At 40.1% G+C, this 24,131-nt stretch overlaps 1 protein-coding gene across 10 annotated transcripts in view; it reads right to left on the reverse strand.

The window, feature by feature from the left end:
- The window catches only part of agrn (agrin), a 466,151-nt gene that overhangs the window by 158,924 nt on the left and 283,096 nt on the right, over positions 1 to 24,131 (reverse strand). For all 10 annotated transcript variants that reach the window (XM_032562688.1, XM_032562681.1, XM_032562697.1 and 7 more), the window contains one exon: positions 429 to 653. In XM_032562688.1, the coding sequence (XP_032418579.1) occupies positions 429 to 653 (225 nt within the window). The remainder of the gene's footprint in view (positions 1 to 428; positions 654 to 24,131) is intronic.

Here is a 24,131-nt window from a genome sequence, read left to right on the forward strand (position 1 = left end):
GGCTTAAAATCCCTCTGACCACTGTGCAGGACTTGTATATGTCATTCCCAAGACGAATTGATGCTGTATTGGCCGCAAAAGGAGGCCCTACACCATACTAATAAGTTATTGTGGTCTAAAACCAGGTGTTTCAGTTTCATTGTCCAACCCCTGTACATTAACAGAAATCTCATGCATTATGTTTAGATTCTATGAAACAAATGGATGAATGTCAGAAAAGGCCAGGTCCAAAGCCACAGTATGGCTGCTGAAATAAGCATCATTTGTTTTGGTACATTCATATTTACCTTGGCCGCAAAGGTAAATATGAATTAATACCCAAGAGCTGACTGGCTGGTATTATAGCCACCTTTTGCATTATCTTTAACTTTGACCAACCAATAGGAAACATGATACCAAGAGAAAAGGAAGCAGAGGACTGGACTCACCGCAGGGTCCTTGAAATTGAACCCGGATGTTCTTCTGGTTCTTGCAGGCTTGCTGGTGGAGTTCACACTCGTTGCGGTAGTCCTTCCCATCGCTGCCACACACCATCTGATCGGGCTTGCCATCGCAGCTGAGGGGGCACATGCATTTAGCCGACAGGCCATCCGACGACTGGACGCAGGTGCTGCCGTAGCTGCAGGTCACCTCGGCGCAGGGGTTCTTCAGAGCTGCAGGCAGACACACATGAAAGGTTGATTTAGCCAAAAGCATTTTTTCTTTCCTTTTCTTTTTTTCCACATTGAAGAGTACATCTGTCGAACAGCAGCAGAAGAGCGCTGAACGCTCTCCATACACTGGAGTGCATTATGTATGACAGGCCATCTTATCCATGTGGCTGCTGGCGCACTTTTAGAAGCCCACCGCGGTTGTTTGAAGAACTACTTGACACCCCATGGGTAAGGATGCGGCGCCGCAGCTGTCGACTCGTACCGACGACTCCTGTTCGTTTCGGCGAGCGGCGTGAATTGAATTACAAGCTTTGCATTTGGACCCCACATTCTGAATTGCTATGCTTGAGCAGCTTTAATCGGCCCAGCTGCACAGCAACCCTTTGAATATTTACCTTTTCACAAATTAGTCCGAGAGAAAGAAGAGAAAAGGAAGCAGAGATATGTAAGCCCCCCACATGCATACCCTGAGGACAGTTTCCGCCCCAATTAAACAACGGACCACTTGTCGCTGAGTGGCTCATTCTAATCAATGGAGAAGGTGAAACTTTTAATTTTGCCTGCATTCACCATCAGCATTGGAGGGTACAGGGGGTTTCCAGGAGCTTCGTGTGTTTGACAAAAGACATCCATGAGATTACAATCGCTGTCATTTCTCAGCATAATCCATATTTATGACTGTCACGGACACAAACGTGCTCTCCCATGGGAGCGAAGCCAAGCGCTGGAAGCCCTCATTTCCTAAGCCTGGCTCCTTTTCTTTCTTTGTAATAAATATTTACCCATGTCTGATATTATCAACCCTCTTTTGTTACATCCAGCATCGATGAATTTAATTTAAAGCCGGGGTGTATAGGCTGACTTGCATATTGCTTTGTGCTTCTTCTTCCCTCCACCTGTCATCATTTGTGAGTGAAGACAAGGGGAAAATGTCTTTTTTTAAAAATTCAATACTGGTTCCAAAGATGGAGCAGCACTGCCTTGTTAATAACAGAGAGGAGCGCATGCAGAGATATGTATATTAAGGATGGGAACGGAGACGGGATTGCTATGAGGAGTACTATTGATCAAAGGATCGCCCCACCTTGCTTCTCTCATCTTTGTGACACATTCTCTCTTCCCCTCTTTTTCTTGTTCTGCTGTCAAGTTCTTTTGAGGTCTGTTGCCTCAGAGTCACTAATGAACACCTCCTCCTTTGCGCCGAGGAACTTTGGAACTGCTTCTAGACCTAATTTTATAAGTATCTTCAAAATAAAGTGCTAAATTGCAGCCCAGACCAAAAGGAGATTGGTGGAAAATGGTTTAGTGAAATCAAAAGTAATTACTGAAAATCATCAGGTATTGTGAGCGGCTGATGACAGCCTTGTGGCTTTCCTGCGCTGACTAGATATCTGGCCATTGTGATGCTTTGTGTCTTATCATGTGAACAATGAGATGCTGATGACCTGCAGGATACGGCGCTGAGGTAACAACCTTGTTGGAGCAGCAACACACAAAGCACATCCAGTACACACTGAATGGGCTCAGTTGTGCTAACTAGCTTCAATGTGTGGCTGGGATTTTGTCTGACAGACCAAAACATCCTGATGTATTTAATGTCATGTGGATGAAAAATGATTCAGTAAAAAGTGTTTGCCTCCTTCCTGATTTCTTTTTTTGTTTTGTATGTTTCTCATACTGCAGTGTTTCAGAACATTAAGCCAATTTCAACATTAACCAAAGAACCCAAGCAAACAAATGAAACCAGGCATTTCCAATAAGATGCAAGAGGCCTTTAAGGGCACTGCAAAGGAATTTTGTCTTTCTGGTCTTTGCAGGATTGCTCTAATCCACATTGGAGAATGACCGGCCACATCATCAGGTCAGAGGTCAAGAGGATGGTCAGGGTTGTACCATCATTTTCTCCATTTTATGGTAAGTCCGTCTTGGCATCATCATCTCCAGAGGTTCCACCGCCATCCCCAGAACAGAACCTGAACCTGAACCAGAACCAGAACCAGAACCAGAACCAGAACCAGAACCAGCCTTCTTTGTCAGGTTGTTGAGCCTCTTCTTGGTTCTGGTTCTGATGGCTCTCACCAACAGACTGATGGAAGATCCAAACCTTGAAGGATCTTATCTTCCTCCAGTCTCTCTGTCTCTCAAATTCTGAGGAAAGATTTAAAACATTATGAATTTAAGGTACTATAAGCTACCTTGTAGTACCATATAAGGTACTATAAGAAAAAAAGCTGGAAGAGACAAAGCTCTAAAGACTTTTAGCTGAAAATGAAATAAAAAGTGGGTCTACTAAATCAGGGAAGCTGAAAGCAAACACACCTCACTTTTCCAATATTAACTTAAGATGAAAAAATGGAACATATTTTTCCTTCCATTTCATAATTGTGCAGTTCTGGTGGGTTGTGGGTTGTTTTGGTTTGACCAGCTGCTGGTGTGAGCGAACAGGAAGCAGAAGAGGAATCCGTGTTTATTTTGTGGTGGTAAGAGACATCTTTACACTTTTTGATCTCCCTGAATAACAATCTGGACTTTCCTACACTCCCTGCTTCCTCTCCCTTTGAGTGGAGCAGCAGCTTCACAAGCAGAGGATGGTGGGAGCAAAAGAACGAGGCACACGGACAGAGCAAACCTGGGAAGGGAGGCGGGGGCTCTCTTTATTTGAATGCTAACAGAGGCCAATTTGGATATGAAGCGTAGCCTCGATGGGGCGTTAGTGCACATAAGCCGCCCTTCTCAGACCCAGACAAGCGGACAAATTGCTTCGCCAAATGTGATATGTGTAACAAGCACAAATGAAAAAAGAAAGAAAGAAAAAGCATGCTCACTGCAGCAAACTTCTGAGTGTATATTCCTATTATTATCACGTGAAAGGTGGCAAAAAGGAGAAGAGAAAGCAGGAGGAGAAAAAGCTCTGCAGAGCTGCCTTCGTAAAATTAGAATGAGCCTCGCTGCCAATTAAATCAGTCGCCTTTGCTGGAGTGAAGCTTGGCGAGTTTAGATGGGCAGGGATAATGAGGGGAAAAAGATAAGAATAAAGACAGAGAGATAAAGATTCAAAGTGACACTGTAGAAGCGACATTTCTGCTTTTCTGCTCAAACAGGAAGCTGAGATGTCTGCGGCGAAGAGAGGAAGCTTCAAACAAACACCTAGCATTCTCAGGTTTTAGTCAAAGACTTTTCATATATCTGTTCATGTTGACATTCAATTATGATTTACTATGGTACATTTAAACATATACAGGCGGATCTCAATAAATTCTAATAACTAAAATATTAATTTATTTAAGAATTTCTATTCAAAAAGTGAAAAATAAATCAAAGCAATGTTATGACCAACAGAATCATAACAACTTGACCAGTTGCCCTGAGGAGAGGGTAGCCACACAGGGTTTTTTCCCTTTGTTTTTAACAAAATGTTGTTTTCATGAAAAGGTGAGTGGATTTAAACACGCAACACACTGTAAAGAGTATCCATTTATCTAAGTGATAAATAGCAACACTATGACAGAAACAAATAAAAAAAATATAAATAATACTGTTGATTTGATGTGCAGATACAGTAAATAAATCAACTGGTGAAACAGTAATTTGTACATTTCTCAGGATAAAAAACACCTAACCCTACCGAAAGCACTGTTGCAGGTTGTTTTTTTCACAGAAAATATTCACACCTTCCCAAGTTTCTAATGGCCAAACACTGATTTCTAGATGTATTCATTGCAAAAACACATTAGTGTGTGTTTTCACAGCAGTGTGTGACTCTCATTAAGAGTTTGGGAGAGACGCAAGGGGTATTGATTGGGACTCAGCTCAGTGTTTCAGGAGCTGCGGTGCTGCAAAGACGTCAAGACGTGTCTTACCTGAACTGGACAGGAAAAGGAATGGATGGTTGCTAAAAGGTCAAAAGATCAATTTTATTTTGGAATTAAAGAGTCTGAAGGGACTCTTCAGACTCTTTAAGTCTGAAGAGTCCAATGTGAATCCAATGTGATTCAACATTGGATCTCATTCTAGGAGCCATTTTGGTCTACTGTGTTTTATTAAGTCCAAAGTAAGCACCACTGTTTATCAGAGCAACTTCCTTCCACTGATGAACTTTGTGGAGATGCTGAGTTCATAAATCTTTAATGACCAACTCAGCTGACCCAAACTCCACAAAGAATCTACTGTTAACATGAGACACAGACACCCAAACCTAGCAGAGCAACCTGAACTTCACTAACATCTGAGCAGAACCAGATGGCCTCCATGTTACTGATGCAGCTCTGCATGCACAAGGAGGCCTAACCAAGTGTTGTGACTGTATATTGAACACTTTGATGCAGGAGATAGACATACTATAGACATATGTCTGTTTTTATGTCCTATTCATATTTGCTGAGAAACTGAATTGTAGTCTTAAGCCATAATTATCAAAACGAGAGGAAAAATAGCGTTTGTATAATTTAGTGAGATAAACCAACTGTGATGACATTCAAACCTCGTGAGAGGCGCCGTACCTCTGAAGAGCAGGCTCTAGTGTCATCTCGCCCCCATCGTCTTATTCCTCAACCCACTTCCTTTCTTTCCAACAAATTCACAGCAGCTACTCTTGGCACACTGAATTAAATAAGTGTCTTCGAAAGCTGAGAAATTTGGTCTATTATGTGTGATTCTGGTCAGATTATTTAGAGTGTCCTGAGACAGCTACAGAAAAATTGAAAGAATAAACTGAGTTCTTTTCATTTTCAACCATTCAGCTACTTCTAAAAGCACTTTGAGATTTCCGTCTATATTGTGTACTCATCTGTCTTTTCTGAGCACATGCTCTACTATTAATCACAAGTGGCTCAGATTTAAATGGGCAGACGTCCAGAGAATATCTACAGTCAGCAGGTTTCTTATAATATCCACCGTTGTGAGGAACATGCTGGGCCTGAAGTACCTGGTGCCTAATTATGGATGCACATGAGGTAGCGTATCACCATCGCAAATGTGAACACAGACACCATCCTAATGTTAATTAAATTGTTGTTTAAATTGGGACAGAAATCAGTCAGTGATGTAGTGTTGCTATGGAGGCAGCAGAAGAACCATTAAGAAACCAATAAGATCTGTTTACTATTCATGGTGCGCCTCCAGACTTAAGAGAATACTTCAAGATTACAAAGGAAATCAATGCCAAGTGGCCGTAAGGAGATAAAGAGCTCATGCTAAATTTGCATGTTTCACAGCTTTTGAATTGAATTTATCATTAATAATAAAAAAAAGTCTGAAATTAGAGGGCCTGGATGAAAGCAGCTGGTATTTTAGAGGGTAAACACTGTCAATGCCACTCCTTCAGAGCTACAAAGAAATATTGATATTTACATAGAATATTATTGTGGTTTACCCCCCAAAAAACATGACATGAATCTCAGGTAACTACTGCTGCAGCTCCCATGTTTACCAGTGTAATACCAATGATCCCCACATATTCAAGGTTCTGAATTTCTGAGAACCTTTTATCCAAGTTATGTGCAAAAAAATCTGCCTTTTGTGGATTTTTTATACATCTACAATATTTGATGGAAAATCCCACTAAGACACAATGCTACTTCTTACACTATTGGCTGGTGTTTGAGAAATGGAAAAGAAACTGAAAAGAAAAACAGAGCAAAATAGAACAAGTTACTGCAGCCGGCAGAAAAAAAAACAAAAACAAGAAGTACGACAAAGTCCACCACGCCGTTTGGTTTACTGTGGATGCAAAACGTTATAAACTTTTCATCTGTTCTGATCAGGTAAAATGTTCCAAAAAAAAAAGAAAGTTATATTTCTTTTTGAAAAGGCACAAGCTGACAAGTAACCAATGGCTACAGTTTAAAAAAACGTTAAATAATACTGTGATTTATTAAATCATTTGCTCATTTTTTTAGAACCACAGAGAATAAGCAGTCTTTAATAAACAGAAAATAATTGAGAGCCACTGGAAGTTAATTTGGACTGTTGTCATCAAAATGGAGGCTCTATAAGAAGACAAGCTGGCTGTGCAGCTTTCTGAAACGCTGATTAGTGCAATATTGTAATTCACCTGGAATATCCAAAACTCTAATATTTGAGTACATTTGACATCAGAGGCATGCAAATGAGAGAAAACCTTCTGCTTGATACTGAAAAGTTGGGAAGAGTGGTTTGGAGGGATGGGAATTACAGTTATCCTCTCTCTGAAAATCTCTCCCTCTGGCAGACAGGCAGGCAGGTGGGGAGCTTTACTGCTCTCTGATCCACTGTTTGGTGCAGCAGTTTATTAATGCTTCATTAGGGGCAGGGAGCTGTCAGCTCTGTGCTGACTTTACGTGATGCCTTGCCACCGCAGCACCAGCAGCAGCCAAAATCTGTGTGTGTGTGTGTGTATGCATTTGTTTGTAATACCTTGTGGGGACCATGTTCCTGACACATACTACATTATAGGGACCCACTGCAGGACCGAAGCCTGATCCCCTCAAGGGGAACCATTGTTTTTGGGTCAGGGGTTAGATTTAGGACTAAGGTGTGAATTGAGTTTTGGTTAGGGTTAGGTATGTAATGGTTAGGGTTAGAATAAGGGTAAGGTTTAGGCTGTAGAAATGAACAGAAGTCAGTGGAAGGTCCTCACAAAGATAGCCACGCAAATATGTGTGTGTGCTGTGCTCCCTGTTGTGTTGATAGTGATAAAGGAGGGAGCAGGGGGTTGAAGAAGCTAATCAAAAGCAATGATGCGATGTGGGGGGACTCAGCAGTGTGTGTTCTAATCAAGAAACTCCACCATTTTTCACCAGCAGGAGAAGAAACTGTGGAAAATCACAAGTAAAAGAGACAGAAAACGTTGGTGTATCACAGAACCAGAAATGTAGATGTGAAATCTGTGACCGGAAAAATATGCAGAAAAACATGAACCCTAAAAAAATTAGACTTAAAAATTGAATGTATTGGTAAACATGTGTACTGAATCTTTGATCTTTAGACAAGAACAAGACTCACCAAAACCTTTAAAAGACATATCAAAACTGGTTTTGGTATAAATAAAGTAAACTAACAATTTGAATCTAATTTTGTTTCTTAAATTTACTAAAGTTGTTCACTGTTTAATATTTCAGACCTTAAGAAGGACAGATCAAATAAATCATTAAAACCCCAATTAATTTTAATATGCCTCCAAAAATCAAATTTTCAGAAACTCAAAAATCAAATTTTCCTGGTCAACAGTTTTTAGTAACACTGAAGTGTTTAAAAAAGTTAGGAAATGCAGAAGAGGTGAAAGAATCTTCCAGAAGGAAACCACATTTTCCACTGAGACATCTGCTGTCCATCCAGGCTGCTACGTTCACACAGAGAGTCTGAGGGGAAAACAGAAACACTAAGCTTTTTACAGCTAGCTGTTTGGTTTTAATGTCCGTCAGTAATGCTGCATCTGGAAACAATGGCCGTCTTTCTGAAATCTCAGTGTCTATATTCTCTAGGGAACCCACACTAAACCAGAGTAGGTGCAAAGGACAGATGATGTGTTCCAGTTGAAGTCAGAACTGGGAAATTTTGACTTCCCAGGGGGAAAAATCAACTGGAACATCCTTCAAACTTGGGTTTCCCTCTGGGAAAGTGGAAGCAACACAGACTACCCCCAGCTATGACTTGTAAGGCCGACTTTGCGTTTCAATACGGCCGCTCCTCGCATCAACGACAGTAATAAGTGGTGAAAACATGTTAATTGGTACAAGACATGTAAGAATGCAGCTAAAATCAATGCTACATGTAGTGTCTTCTACTTTAAACTAATTAAAAGTGGCGTTTGTGGTGTAATGCTTGTTAGAGGTATTGATGATGTTCTGCGGGGGTCGCCATGTTGAAATCTTAACTTCTTAACTGGATCGCTGTAACCTGTCAAAGCTTTACGTTCCAACTTGAGAGGAAAGCTGGATGATTACACCAACTGCATGATTACATTGTCTTTATTTAATAACAGCACAAGTCTGTTTGAAAGTGACTGCTCTCCTACACACAGTGTGACGTCGCCTCTTCTTTTTACAGGAAAAAGGCCAAAACAAACTTCTTCAATGCTGATATTTATAATTCTCAAAGTCAAATTGAAATACACCAAAATCAATTTACAAAACCTGAGACTCACAATCAGCTAGAAATCTAGCTAATGATTGATACCAATCTAAACAGATTTATTAAAGTATCAATGCTGTCCAAAGCACAAACAACATTTCTGCTTTTTATCGAAATCCAAAAAGAACAAATGGTATGCATCAAAAAATATGGACCACAAGAAAATCCTATTATAAATTAAGAGAAACATGACCAGCAAAGCTGTGAAGTTTGTAGAAAATGTTCTGGGTTGGATGATCAGGAGGGATGGAGATAGTGAGACAGAAGTATGTTGAAGTGAGATAAGGGAAAGGGTCAAAACAGGAGCAAGAAAAAATACAACATGGCACAGTGAGAAAATAAACAGACAAGATCAATGAGAACTCAAACCCAACAACTAAATATGGATGAGAGAATCTTCTGCTAGATATGGAGCAGCATGTGGATGGGACTGAGGGATGGCCAAAGGATTAGCAGTTATACACACCTCTCCAGCCAGCCACACACACACACACCCACCCACACACACACACACCCACGCACACATGCGTTCAGTCTGAACGTCTTTTTGAGCTGCGATGCCAATGGCTGGAAGATGCTTCTTTGTGTTTGATGTTGTTCTTCAAAGATATCCTCTGACCTGCAGCTGTTGCTCTATTTCATACATTTTGCTGCATTAACCTTCAGAATGGAAAATGAACCACAAAAAGCCCTCCACTGCTGAAGCAGAGCACGGTGAAGCAGGAAGAGGCGTGTCAAAGAAGACAGGCGCCGTGAGGGCAGAGGAGGCAGGCCTCGAATCTCTGGAAATATCGTCCAGAGAGAAGTGTGTTTAAAAACTGAGGACGCCGTAATGGCGCCACACTGAGGGTTTCTCCACCACGGCTGCCAAGACATAGTAAAGCACAGGTGTGGTGCTGAAATGACTACACAGCACCCATTTATTCTCCTGAGTGACAGAATGAAGACGGAGCGAGATTAAATTGTCCAAAAGTGGCATTTATCACAAACAGGCAGACATCCACATGGTGAGGAGATGAACAGTCACACAAAAACAACACAAACTTACAAATTAGGCCTCAGTAAATGTGCTTGAGTACATTAAATAAAAATTTTTTAAAAACACAGTAAAAACAAATCACTTAACAGACATATCCCAGAGACCTGGGTTATGTATTTAATCTTCCCCTCTGTGTAATAATTGGGAGCATAAATCTCATTTTACTGAAACCAAAATCAGCAAAGCCAGAAACACAATATCTCCACATAAAATTCCTCCAATAATTTACATGAAAGATGTAATCAAAAATGTCAGAAGTCTCATAAAGTCTGATTTTTCAGGCTGAAATAATCATAATGAGATTCCGGTGCGACACCTCAACACATCCAGCCAGGGAAAGTTTTTTTTTTTTTTTTTTCTGAAACAGGAAAAATGTTACCAAAACACAAACTATCCAGAAAGTCAAAGTATGACTAGTATTATTTCAGACCTCCAGTCCGTGTCAATAATCCCAACAGAGAGGCAGAGGGAGGAGACAAATGCTGGCTGATGGACATTTTGTTTAACCTCCAGGTCTCTGACTGTGGGGGGAATAATGATACAAACTAATGGAAAACTGTCACTGTTTATAGCCAGACTTGAAGACAAAGGGCTCTTAAAAGCACATGCAGTACACTGCTAACTGCTTCAATTTTCATCTATTTAATACAATGATCCCAATTAACAGACAACGCATTCATTTATTTTTAGAATTGTGCAAAAGTAATGGCACGTAACTGATTGGATTTGGTTGGCAGGTATGGTTTGCTGGTGAATTAATGACTTCTGCATGCATAATAGTTTAAAAGGTGAAAAAAATTAAACATGCAAAATAAAAAGATACAACATCCTAAAAAGTGTTGTCCTCAGAGAGCCATGAGCTGAGAGCGGTCCCTGAAACACACATTCCCTCTTATTGTTTCCTGATTAACAGCAGCTGCTGCTGGTGTGCAGCCAAGGCCAATCATGCTTGGCCTTTGCCTTCAAAACGCTTCCTACTGAGTGATGGCTGCTGGGCCCAATATGGTGTTCAGAACCACTACAAAGTGGGTTCCAGCTGGTGTTTGGCTCCGATCACAAACACAAGCATTTGTTTGAGAGAAAACATCCAGACTCTGATCAGCTCAGGTCCTGATAAGGATCAATAGTCAGTCTTTGTCCTTGATGATGGTTTTAAATTTCTCTGTGAAGGTTGACATAACAGCTGATGCAGGCGCAGCTGAAAATCACAAAAACTGATTCTGGTCTTTGGTTCTCATTCAGATTCTTGAACTTATTTGTTCAATAATTCTTAACAACTAAAACTACACATTTTTTTCATTTATTTGCAGTCTTAAAGTCCATTACAGTGAGGTTCAGTCTTCCTGGGTTCACCTATTCGCAGATTTTTAACTACAAGCTATTTGTGAAAATCTGCGTATTTGCCATTTTTTGTAATGTATATCTAAAATATTAAAAAAAAATCTTAGGAGTTGACATATCTAGTAAACTATTTGATACGCTATCGGCTGGCATTTCCAAAACAGCCAATCGAGAAGTACTGTTTTTTTCCTTGGTGCTGATTGGCTGTAAGAGGAGAAAGAAGGCTGCAGATATTAGCTTCTGAACGCTAAGACAGTTTGAACTGTGAGGCATATTAAAGTATTGTTGGTGTCTGAACTGTTAAAATAGACACTTCTAAGTGTTTCTGAGAGGATCTCAAGTTTTCACAGACTTGCAAAAGGCCCATCGTGCTCAAGACTAACGCAATGTATAAAGGCATATTTTCCTCACTAGAGACACCTACTGATTAGAAGGGGAACAGCAGTGTCTTGTGTCTGAAGCAGCAGTATAAAACAGCAGTTCCAGATATTTTGTTGGCAGATTCAAGGACGTAAACTTGGGACTATCTTTGATTAAATTCTTCCCAACACTGTTTGAATGTTTAAGTTTACTGACCTAAATTTCTAGAATTTATTTTAGGAAGTAATATGAGGAGAACTTGTATTTAAAAATAATACAAAAATCTATTTGGCATCTTTAAATTGGTAGACTTCTACACAAACATCTCAGAGAAGTGCTGAGATGTTTGTATAGATTTAGCATTGTCAAATGAATTTATTAGATATCAGTATATACAGCTAAAACAACTAAGATTGGAAATTTTTTGGGCGTTGCTGTTGAACCTTTTTCTGAATCAGCTCAAATACAAACATTTCCTCACTTATGATGTGTGAGCAAAAGCTACCGGCTTATACTTCCCTAAATATTAAGAAAAGGCAGCAAAAAGTTGTGTTTTGTACATTCCCAGCCATCATTTTGTCAAACTGAGACATCAGAGATGCACAAAGCTCATAACTGAATAAATGAGAAATTATCTCCTGCCAACAAAGACAGAAACACTGCATAAATAAGAGCTTTGCACCAAAAATGGCTGCTTAATTACAAAAACTGACAAAGTTCCAGTGGATTAAGATGCAGAACTAATGATAAGCAAAGACCAAAGTGCTGTTTATGAATCAAAACTACCTTTCTCAGCCTCCTTCTCTCTGTCTCTCTCTCTCACACACACACATGATTCATGAATACAAATATACTTAATCAGATCAACAGCTGAAATCACCGTGGCCATTTGTGCCGACCGATATATGGCACTATTTAACATAACAGCAATTTAATTTGAGCTATTCTGATAAGCCTCTAGGAGACAGAAAAGGAGAAACTGTAGACGGAGCAGAATGAACTGACATTTATTCAGAGCAAATAGTGGGAGAAAATAATGCTGATTGATTCCCTTCCTTTCCTGGAAAGCAGAATTAACCAAAGGCAGACTTTATGTATGAATGTCTGCTATTTTAATTGTTGGGAGAGAAAAATCAATAGGTCTTTAAACTAGATAGAAAAAACACATTTCAGTAATTTAAGTTAAAGAGCCCGGTGTTTATAGTTTTATCATCTTAGAAATAAGTTAATTAGATTTGGCTTATAAGTCACAAAAACTCTGATGTTACAGAAGTTGTTTCAACACTGTTGGACATTAAACCAGACTACATGATTCCTGCTTCATGTCAGAATTACCAATATTATGTCAATATTAACATAATATTATGTCAATATTATGTCACCGCTGAATGCTGGGATATTTATAAAGATTTTTTTTACAAGTTTACCTTCACTTTGGAAGAAATTATTCTTGGGTCAAAGGTTATGGGTTTCCTTCACAGGCTTTAAACCAGTGTTTCTCAACCTTTTTTGGGCCAGCGCCCCCTATCCATCATCCAGGCCCCTCACCCCCCATCAAAGAATTTGTAGGCTACTTTGCACTGAATGTTATTTTATTATTAATATTACTATCGCTATTGTTGATGTTTTAATTTTTATGGTTGTTTTGGTATTTATCATCAAAAGTAATTTCCCAGAGAACAAAAAAGCCATGGGAATAAAAATAATTTCTACAGACATTCAAGTTAAAATTGGTAAGCCTAACAGCAGCCAATCAGAGTGGAAAAAATATTCTTGTTCTGTGCCATTCTCTGATGTTAACTGTTAAATATTGTACAAAATGACCAGATAAAAGATGTACAACAATACAAGCTTAAACTTTGAACTATTTGCAAAAGACAGTGCTCTGGAACATTGAAACATGGATAGAACTGTAACTATATCAATCAGGACTCTTCTTTTCTTCAGTGTTTCTGTGAGTTTCTGGCGGTGCAGCTCTGTGCTAATATAATATAAGTTGCTGCTTTGACGTGATCACAGCACTGCCAAAACATATGTACAAAAATCCTCAATAAAACATAAATATTTGAAAATCAGACAAGTAAATCACAGTAAAGTCATCAGCTGGTGTAACGCTGAACTGATGGTGAAACTATAGTAGCAGGAGAACGGAGCTGCGCCAAGAAGCTAACAAAAGCTAACAAACACTGAGGAGAAGAAGAGCTACCATCCATACAGTTGCAGCCAAGCATGTTTTAATGTTACACAATACAGTTTTAGCAAGTTGCTCAAAGTCTAAACTGGTATTGTTGTGCATATAAGGTGTAAAGTTTACCTTCGAGCAAACGCCCCCCTTTTGTAAAAATTTCCACCAGCGCCCCCTGCTGTCCTCTGAACTTTCCCAAGTTGTTTAATGGAAAAGCAATATTAATGCCAGCAAACCTTTCATTCAAAGTCTTTTTTAAGTCCTCTCTCTCATTATGTTAGCAGATAGAAATGATTTTGTCCATTCTAAATGAACTGAAACAAGAAAAGTTTAGTCTGATGTAATGTCAGATAGTGAGAAAAGGCAGATTTTTATTGTAGGTAAACATCTGGTCTCCACTGCATATTCAGTGTGATTATTTTAAAATCCAGATGTAACATGACATTTGGGAAAAACAATGCCTCTCCTGATTGTTGTATATTTTTCAGCAAGCTCAGCAGTTACATTAATTTTAATTTGCACTTTTTAACAGTTGCCATTTAATGCATTTGTTCCATGAAAGGTTTCAGAATGGAAGCATCCATTCTGAGAGGAGGAATGCACCCATTGCTACCTGACACTATAATTGCCCAGACATTCTCTACATGCTGATAATCTAGCAGCCAAAGTTTATCAACCCTTCCTATTGATGTTACCCACACAATTAACCACTTTACGTTTTCCTGCTGCTGACGCTCCACATAAAAAGCGTCAAAGTGTCCAAACACATCATGGCCTTTCCCACATTAACAGGTTATCTATCTCCAGCTGCTGCTCAAATTCTATTATGGTCCTTTTTTATGAGCCGAGGCCAGTGAGGAGCTGCGAGAGAACTGGAGCTGATTGTTTACGTTCAGCTCCTCCTCAAGGTCGCGCTGCGCCGGCTCTGTCCAGCTGTCAGTTAAAGCCACTGCATTACGCGAATTAGCTCAAATTAATTAATTTATTTTCTGTAACTGTCATTGTTGGCAAACAAACAGTAGGTGGACGCTTGATTTCTTTCTGCTTCTTCTTAAATTAGCAAGTCATTACCCAATCCTGTTGAGCAGCAGACAGTGGTGCAGCTGTTTCGTGGCTAAGAGGTTCAGGATTTGAATCCCACTTGGAATTGAACATTTGGAAATATTTTTCTGTCCCTGCTTTCATCCCACAGCTGAAAAATAAGCATGCTATGTTAATCAGTCACTCTAAAAGTGTATTCACACCAGCCCTATTTAGTCCACTTTAACTGAACCTGTCCATTTGCCTAGAAAGTCTGGTGTATTTTTAAGATGTGAACACAAACTTTGATCCAGACCAAAATAGCTTACAAACCCAGTTTTCTCTTTGGCTGAAATGAACTCTGGTGCAGTTTGAATGCCAGAGACTGCTTCAGAAGCAGGAAGCTGACTGTAGCGCAGGGCATTCTGGGTAAATTTATGTCTATCACTAGCAGGAGAAATGTGCTGTGGTCTTCTACTAAAGACAAGAGAACTCCTCCAATCCCTAAAATCTGGTGCTGCTCAATCTTTGTTTACATTTTGTGAAGAAGGAAGTTGAATCTTCCTTCGTCTTTATGTTGTTTCCTGAAGTGGTTCTTGGTGCAGCGCCCCCTCAGGCGGGGAGGGGAACAAGTTGCTCAAAGGGTTTAGATCAAGTGTCAAACTCCAATCCTAAAGGGCCGCTGTCCTGCAGTTTTTAGATGTGCCACAGGTACAAAACACTGGAATGAAATGGCTTAATTACCTCCCCCTTGTGTAGATCAGTTCTCCAGAGTCCTGCTAATGACCTAATTATTCTATTCAGGTGGTGCAGCACAGGCACATCTAAAAGTTGCAGGACGCCGGCCCTTGAGGACTGGAGTTTGAGACCCCTGGTTTAGATCGTTTGACTCAGTGCAGTGTGAAAGAGAATCACAGCAGCTGGAAATGTAACAACAGAGTTTACTGTTTGTTGCAACAGTAAACAGTAAATGCTGTTTGAACAGGGTTTACTGGACTATCAGGTGTGAAAACAGCCTAACTTACTGGTGACCTTGTGACCTTTCCAGAGTTCACCCCGCCTCTCATCTGCTGACAATGGATACAAAACTTCCTGCTGACAATAAAGTAAAGCAGGTATAAACGCTGGATGGATAGACCGGATGTCAAGGCTCAGTCATGAGAGGAAGGAGTCCCTCACTAGTTTTAAGGACATGGTGTGGTTCATTTGCATCTTCAAATCATGACCTCCAGTTAAAGTCATGACCTCCAGTTAACCTCCATTTGAAGCTGTCTGACAAGCGGTCGTTGTGAAAGCCAGCTCTCCTAAGTCATGGTTCTTCACTGGAAAACAATCAAATGGATAGTTATTTTACTTGTGGAGGAGTTAAACAATCTTGGTGTGACATGTAAATATGAGTGATAAAAACAATCATAATACGATCAGGGTAAGAAGGCAGGAAAACTCTTAGCTTGGAGGCTTAAAAAGTTACAGACAGATCAGGCCATAAATTCAATCAAATTAAGTAATGGTGAGAATCTGGTGGATCCAAAAAGTATAATGATGCATTTGTAAAATATTATGACTTAACTTAAACATCTATTAAAAGACACCAAAAATATTTTTCTCAAAAACACAGTATCAGTTTGGCACCACTCCCATACGGTTTTAGATGAGGCGTCCAAGATCTCATGTCTGTCACCTATTTGGGGAAATAACAGATTCAAACCAGGAAGAGCAGACAGAGGGTTTAGAATATGGATGAATAAAGGCTTAAATAAAATAGGGGACCTGTACAGTGAAGGTGTTCTGCTGTACTTTGAACAACTGGTAAACAAGTTTAGTCTGCCCCACAAACATTTTTTTAAGTATTTACAGATTAGAAGCTTTGTTACTGCCTCACTGAAATCTACGGCTGAAGCTCCACTCTCTACTCTCACCATAATCAGAGTAGAGGCCTACTTTCCAAATTTTATAATATTTTACTTTTAGCTTTAAAAGAAAATAGTCTCTCATATTTACAAGCATGGAAACTGATTTGTAAACGGAAATCCCTGAGGATGAATGGAATAACTCATGTCTATTGGCACAAACGCAAAATATTAACACAAGGTTTAGACTATTACAATACAAATGGTTATTTAGAACATATATCACTCCTGTAAAACTTCACCATTTCAATTCAAATATTCCTATTGTTTGTGTTAATTGTAATATAGATAAGGGTACTCTCTTCCATTGTATGTGGCAATGTATAGAGTTTCAAACTTTCTGGAAGGAGGTTATCATGTTCATCTCTCGTTTGATTGAGAAGGATGTTCCAATGGACAGTAAACTTTGCTTACTGTACATTTTTCCAGATGGATTTAAAGGACCAACGAAGAGAAAAAAGCTTGTGAGTTTTTGCCTTTTGCAGGCTAAACATTTGATTGCTCTGAAGTGGAGGAACACAGAAAGACCAAAGATAAATGAATGGATCAAACTACGGAGCAACAACCTGGCAATGGAAAAACTGACATATAACAAAAATAAAGCTTGAAGACTTTAAAGATATTTGGTTTCCCTTCCTACATCTTGTCAAACACTGTAACATGTAAAGTAATTTTTTCTTTTCTTTTTGTGCAGATAGAGTGAGCTCTGGGGTTGTGTGTGTTTTTTTTGTTGTTTTTTTTTGTTTGGGAGTGGGAGAAGGGATTGCACTGTATGTTAATTTTGATCTATTTTGTTTTATTTTTCATGTTTTTTTTATTTGTTTGTTTTTCTCTATGTCTGTATAGCAGAAAATTCTAATAAAAATATTTTGGAAAAAAAACACGAGTGATAAAATGATGGCACGGGCTGGACACACATCACTGATGGGTGTTTGTCATTTTGACTCTGTCATTTCATACCTTTGTAATTTGTGAGTTGATTTTTCTCCTCTAAGAACATGCAGTTATGTAGCTGCACTAGACAACAGCAAATTGCTAAGTGTTATCTGCTTTTGATTAGGGTCATGATCTGTCATATTTCAGAAAAATCTTACAGTTTTGAGAACCATAATCAGCAGGATGGAATATGAAGTGTTCAAAAATGAAGCATGTAAAAATTAGCTTACACTTTAACAGTTGAGATTTTTGTGGTTTGATGTCAACATATCTTCATGTCTTATTGAAATACCCGACTACTAAGAAAAACAAAATATGCAGTGATCAGGTGTATGGGCTGTTTAATGGTGTGCAATGGAAGCATGTAGGTAAAAACTAAAGTCCCTCCAGGAAGTTGCCATTGCAACTATTAATGCAAATTTAGTCATTTGCAAATTTGCAGCTGACTTGCAATTTCCACCAGTTATTGCGCCTTTTCCACCACTCCGATCAATCACTTTAATGTTTTTAGTATTTTTCTTTTCTGACCAATCACTGCAACTCGACTGAATTTTGACCAATCCTCTCAACCCCTTTCCAATTTAACTTCCTGCTTCACGTCTCTTTAAAGATAAACCTGATGGCACTAAACAATAACTTCTTTTTTACTGCAAAAACATTTTGTTCTATATGATTTGTTTATCCTGTGTAACTGTTCATGTTGACTTGAATGAATTTTGCACTTTGACAATTCCTCAGAATCTCAGTCTGTTTGTATTAAGCATTCCATTTCAAGAAGGCACCCGAGCATTTTTGCACTTTAAATATTAACTATGTTAAAATCTTGTCTTTTGTTGGGAAGGTTATGTGAAGGAATTTCAACTTTTTTTAAAATCATGTTATGCCATAAATAAAATTTTTAAAAAGCAACACAAAGTCAGTAATTTTAGGTTCCAATAATCAGAAAAAACATTGCAACATCCTGGAGAGAAAGCTAATGTATGAGTGGGCAAATGGGCCAATTAACCTGAAGCCATATTTAATATGCAGTAATGAGAGCATTAATAACGTTTTTCATGATACAAACAGAGCTGATCTGAAACACAAATCTCAGTTTCCTGTTGCTTCCACACTCTAGCACATATGGTGATGAAATATGGATTATGAGTAACTTCCTTCTGCAGGGCATCCAGGCTCCATGTTGGAGATAAACTGAGGAGTGCCAACTCCCAGCGGACAGCTCCGTTTGGAGCTGCTGCTCCTCAGGGAAAAAAAAATCAGCAGAGGTTGTTTGGGCATCTGATTGTGATGCCCTCATTTCCACCTGTCTTTGAAGATTTACTGAACATCTCCACTGAGACGCTAGCCTGGCACAGACCCTTGAACTCACTGGAGGGACTTTAAATCCCACCTGACCAGGGAAAAGTCTGTAATCCCCCCGGTGGACAGGGACAGTGCTGATGAGGGCGGGATCTGAGTTCTCCCTTCAAGGTCTTATCTCTGCACACAACTTCCAATAACAGCAAGAAAATGTATGGTAGGAGAAACTTTATTAGTTTCTTTTTTTTTCTTTACTCACAGAAAAAAAGCAGGTTTTACACAGTAACCGCAGCATCAGTCATAGAAAACACATGTGCAATTATCACTGAATCGCAACAGAAATCCAAGAAACTGACAACAGAACAAAACATTCTGTCTTCAATCTTCCATTCTTCAACGCTCCTCATTCCTGATGTTTCAGGACAAAAGAAGCAAAAGAAATCTGAACCTCCCACTCATTTCCACATTCCAGCCACAGCGTAAACATCGTCACATTAGGCTGCTAACGTGAACATCCAGCTGCACAGGGCGGCCTGATGACCTTGATCAATAATCGCTGAAATTACTCAGCTTTGTCTTATGGATGAGACGAAGAATAACACACACATACACGCACACAAGTGGGGGGAGGGCTGTGTGTAAGTGGGCGAATAACTCAGCAGCTGGTTGAAACAAAATGGCAAAAAAATTCTGAAAGTTTAACATCTGCTCGCTTGATTTTACAGCGGAGCTGGCAGGATTTAAGGAAATCAATCTTCCCCCTGACGGCGAGAGACGTCTGAATTTGTCTTTAACTGCCACAGTATAAGCATGGCGTTACTCAGGGGCATTATCGCTATTGAACGTAAATAAGACAGAGGAAGAGAAGGTAAGCTGCAGCAGTGAAGGGAATATTTCCAATCACAAGCTGCTGGAAGAAATCTGAAAATTAGAGATAAATGAATGCCTCTGTGCCACAAATTGATTGTGGTTTGTTGTTTTTTGTTCCACCCGAAATAAATTTAAATAAAAATAAAACATCTTCTCCCGACTGCGGAGCTGGAAGACACCCTCCCATTCTCTACACTCCTCTACTTTTATTATTTTCAATCCCCTCCTGTCTCTCTTAAAGTAGATGCTGTGAAAAACAACTAATAGGAATGTATTATTCAGGAGAAGCCAGATGCATAAATACATTAAAAGTCTCAAAATGCAACTCCTTGTTTGGGATTAAACAGGTGTGTGTGAGAGAGATGGTGTGTGTGTTTGGGTGAGAGAGGGTGTGTGTCTGCGTTTTCCCTTAAAGGTTTTAGGAGAGGTGACTGACAGAGAGATGAACAGGAAGACAGGATTTGTCTTCAGAGCATCAGCGGCTGCAGACAAGTGGAACAGCAAGTAAAGATGGATAGAGGATTCCAGCAAAGCCCATTATCATCTCTTTATGTGTGTGAGTGTGTGTGTGTGCGGTGATAACAGGAATGTATATTTTTCAGTCTGCTTGCAAAATGCCTCGCAGTATGTGTATATTTCACCAAATGTGCTTGGCTGTATGCATGTTCATGCACAAGGGTATAAATACACCATTGGCAAACGCAAGCACACCCCCACATGCACACACACACGCCCACACACACACACATGCACACACCCGTGCGGCTGGTCCGTCAGGTTCTGCATGTTATGGTTATGAATACCAAGCAAGAGTCAATGCCCCAGGGAAATGAAAGCACGAAAGCTCAGTTATTTACTATGACCTCTCGCTCTATGTGTCTGTCCATATGCGGGTGTGTGTGTGCATCTGTAAATGTGCTCAGCAATCACCCTGCAGAAATTTGATTACTTTCTACATTTGTGTGGATGTGTGCTCGCCTGTTACTACACATGAGAGTAGCTGCAGAAACACTGATTTTTGTCCTGAAGTCCTAAAGTTGCGAAGGAAAAACAAGAAAGGAGTGAAAGTGAAGACGGAAGGGAAAAAAACGAGTAGTAGGCGGGCGGTTTGTTAAAGTATTCATCACTCTGGAACTTTTTTTTTTACATCTTGTGGCGGTAAAACCACAAACCTTAGTGTTTTATTGGGATTTCAAGTAGAGGACCAACAAAAGTAATGCAACACAGTGAGAACTGAAGCACAATCACCAATTTCACCATCCCTCTATAGTTATTTTTATTGAGCAAATAAAATAAAAAGGCACAAAGGTTTGTTCCTCCCACAGTCCAAAAACATGACTGTCAGGTTAATTGGTCTCTCTAAATTCTCCCTAGGTGTGAGTGCATGGTTACAGGACAAATCCTGTCTGTCTCTGTGCTGCCCTGCGACAGGCAGTGTATATATACTGTATATACTGTATATACAGTATATATATACACTGCTCAAAAAAATAAAGGGAACACTTAAACAACACAATATAACTCCAAGTAAATCAAACTTCTGTGAAATCAAACTGTCCACTTAGGAAGCAACACTGATTGACAATCAATTTCACTAACAGGTGGAAATTATTGGCAATTAGCAAGACACACTCAATAAAGGAGTGGTTCTGCAGTTGGGACCACAGACCACTTCTCAGTACCTATGCTGTCTGGCTGATGTTTTGGTCAGTTTTGAATGTTGGTGGTGCTTTCACACTCGTGGTAGCATGAGACGGACTCCACAACCCACACAAGTGACTCAGGTAGTGCAGCTCATCCAGGATGGCACATCAATGCAAGCTGTGGCAAGGTTTGCTGTGTCTGTCAGCGTAGTGTCCAGAGGCTGGAGGCGCTACCAGGAGACAGGCCAGTACACCAGGAGACGTGGAGGAGGCCGTAGGAGGGCAACAACCCAGCAGCAGGACCGCTACCTCCGCCTTTGTGCAAGAAGGAACAGGAGGAGCACTGCCAGAGCCCTGCAAAATGACCTCCAGCAGGCCACAAATGTGCATGTGTTTGCACAAACGGTTAGAAACCGACTCCATGAGGATGGTATGAGGGCCCGACGTCCACAGATGGGGGTTGTGCTCACAGCCCAACACCGTGCAGGACGCTTGGCATTTGCCAGAGAACACCAGGATTGGCAAATTCGCCACTGGCGCCTTGTGCTCTTCACAGATGAAAGCAGGTTCACACTGAGCACATGTGACAGACGTGACAGAGTCTGGAGACGCCGTGGAGAGCGGTCTGCTGCCTTCAACATCCTTCAGCATGACCGGTTTGGCAGTGGGTCAGTAATGGTGTGGGGTGGCATTTCTTTGGAGGGCCGCACAGCCCTCCATGTGCTCACCAGAGGTAGCCTGACTGCCATTAGGTACCGAGATGAGATCCTCAGACCCCTTGTGAGACCATATGCTGGTGCGGTTGGCCCTGGGTTCCTCCTAATGCAGGACAATGCTAGACCTCATGTGGCTGGAGTGTGTCAGCAGTTCCTGCAAGATGAAGGCATTGAAGCTATGGACTGGCCAGCCCGTTCCCCAGACCTGAATCCGATTGAGCACATCTGGGACATCATGTCTCGCTCCATCCACCAACGTCACGTTGCACCACAGACTGTCCAGGAGTTGGCGGATGCTTTAGTCCAGGTCTGGGAGGAGATCCCTGAGGAGATCATCCGCCACCTCATCAGGAGCATGCCCAGGCGTTGTAGGGAGGTCATACAGGCACGTGGAGGCCACACACAATACTGAGCCTCATTTTGACTTGTTTTAAGGACATTACATTAAAGTCGGATCAGCGTGTAGTGTTATTTCACTTTAATTTTGTGTGTGGCTCCAAATCCAGGCCTCCATTGGTTAATAAATTTGATTTCCATTGATGATTTTTGTGTGATTTTGTTGTCAGCACATTCAACTTTGTACAGAACAAAGTATTCAATGAGAATATTTCTTTCATTCAGATCTAGGATGTGTTATTTGAGTGTTCCCTTTATTTTTTTGAGCAGTGTATATACTGTATATATATATACACAGTACAGACCAAAAGTTTGGACACACCTTCTAATTCAATGGGTTTTCTTTATTTTCATGACTATTTATAAGGCAAGAAATCCCACTTATTAACCTGACAGGGCACACCTATGAAGTGAAAACCATTTCAGGTGACTACCTGTTGAAGCTCATCAAGAAAATGCAGAGTGTGTGCAAAGCAGTAATCACAGCAAAAGGTTGCTACTTTGAAGAAACTAGAATATAAGGGGTATTTTCAGTTGTTTTACACTTTTTTGTTTAGTGCATATTTCCACATGTTATTCATAGTTTTGATGCCTTCAGTGTGAATCTACAATGTCAATAGTTATGAAAATAAAGGAAACTCATTGAATTAAAAGGTGTGTCCAAACTTTTGGTCTGTACTGTATATATATACATATATATATATATATGTATATATATATGTGTGTGGAGTCACAATATCTGGGATCATGAGCGCCCCCTACCATGAGGCAAGAGAACCTCACCTCAAATCTGTTCTCTGCCATTTCTGATCGCTCCTCAGCACAGGAAACACGTTACACACACACTGTACATTATATACATAAGCTAAATTATGGAAGATCAGTTCATATATTAAATGTTTTTTTAACCATTTTATTGGCGACGTACAGCCAGGAGGCACATGCTCTCATAGTGTGGTAGCCAGCGCAGTTAGTGAGAGGTTGCGCAAGCATTATATTATTCTTCCATGATGCCTGCCCTGACTGCATGTCACTGATATATATATATATATATATATACCTTACATCTCTCCCAAAATGCTTGCTGGAGACAGGCACCAGCACCCCTCCCGACCCCACTAGGGACAAAGGTGTACAGAATATGGATAGATGAATGGATATATATGACGTGGAAGAATAACGTCATATATTATTCTTCTATCATGGAAGAATAATATATAAGAATAAGATAATTTATATTCCTATTTTCACCCTGTGGTTTGTACTATAAAGTATTTATTTTTCATTTAGCTCAACAAATTCTGATTATTTTTCTTCAAAATTGCTGAATTTTTGTATTTTCCCATTCAAATGCTCGGTAGCGAAGCCGGTGAGGCAGCAGTGAGCTGAGGATCACCTGGGATTGATCAACCTCTCACTAACTGCCATTCTGTCTGTATGTTGCCAATGTAATGGTTAAAAAACATTTGATATAGGAACTGATTTTCCATAATTTAGCCTAGATAATGTGAAGTGTTTTTTGTCACCAACTGTGTGTTTAACGTGTTTCGTGTGCTGAGGAGCGATCAGAAACGGCAGAGAACAGACTTGAGGTGAGGCAGGCAGTTCTCTTACCTCACAGCAGGGGGCGCTCATAATCCCAGACATTAGTTTT

Source organism: Xiphophorus hellerii, chromosome 1 (assembly GCF_003331165.1).
Source record: "Xiphophorus hellerii strain 12219 chromosome 1, Xiphophorus_hellerii-4.1, whole genome shotgun sequence".
Lineage (NCBI taxonomy): Eukaryota > Metazoa > Chordata > Actinopteri > Cyprinodontiformes > Poeciliidae > Xiphophorus > Xiphophorus hellerii.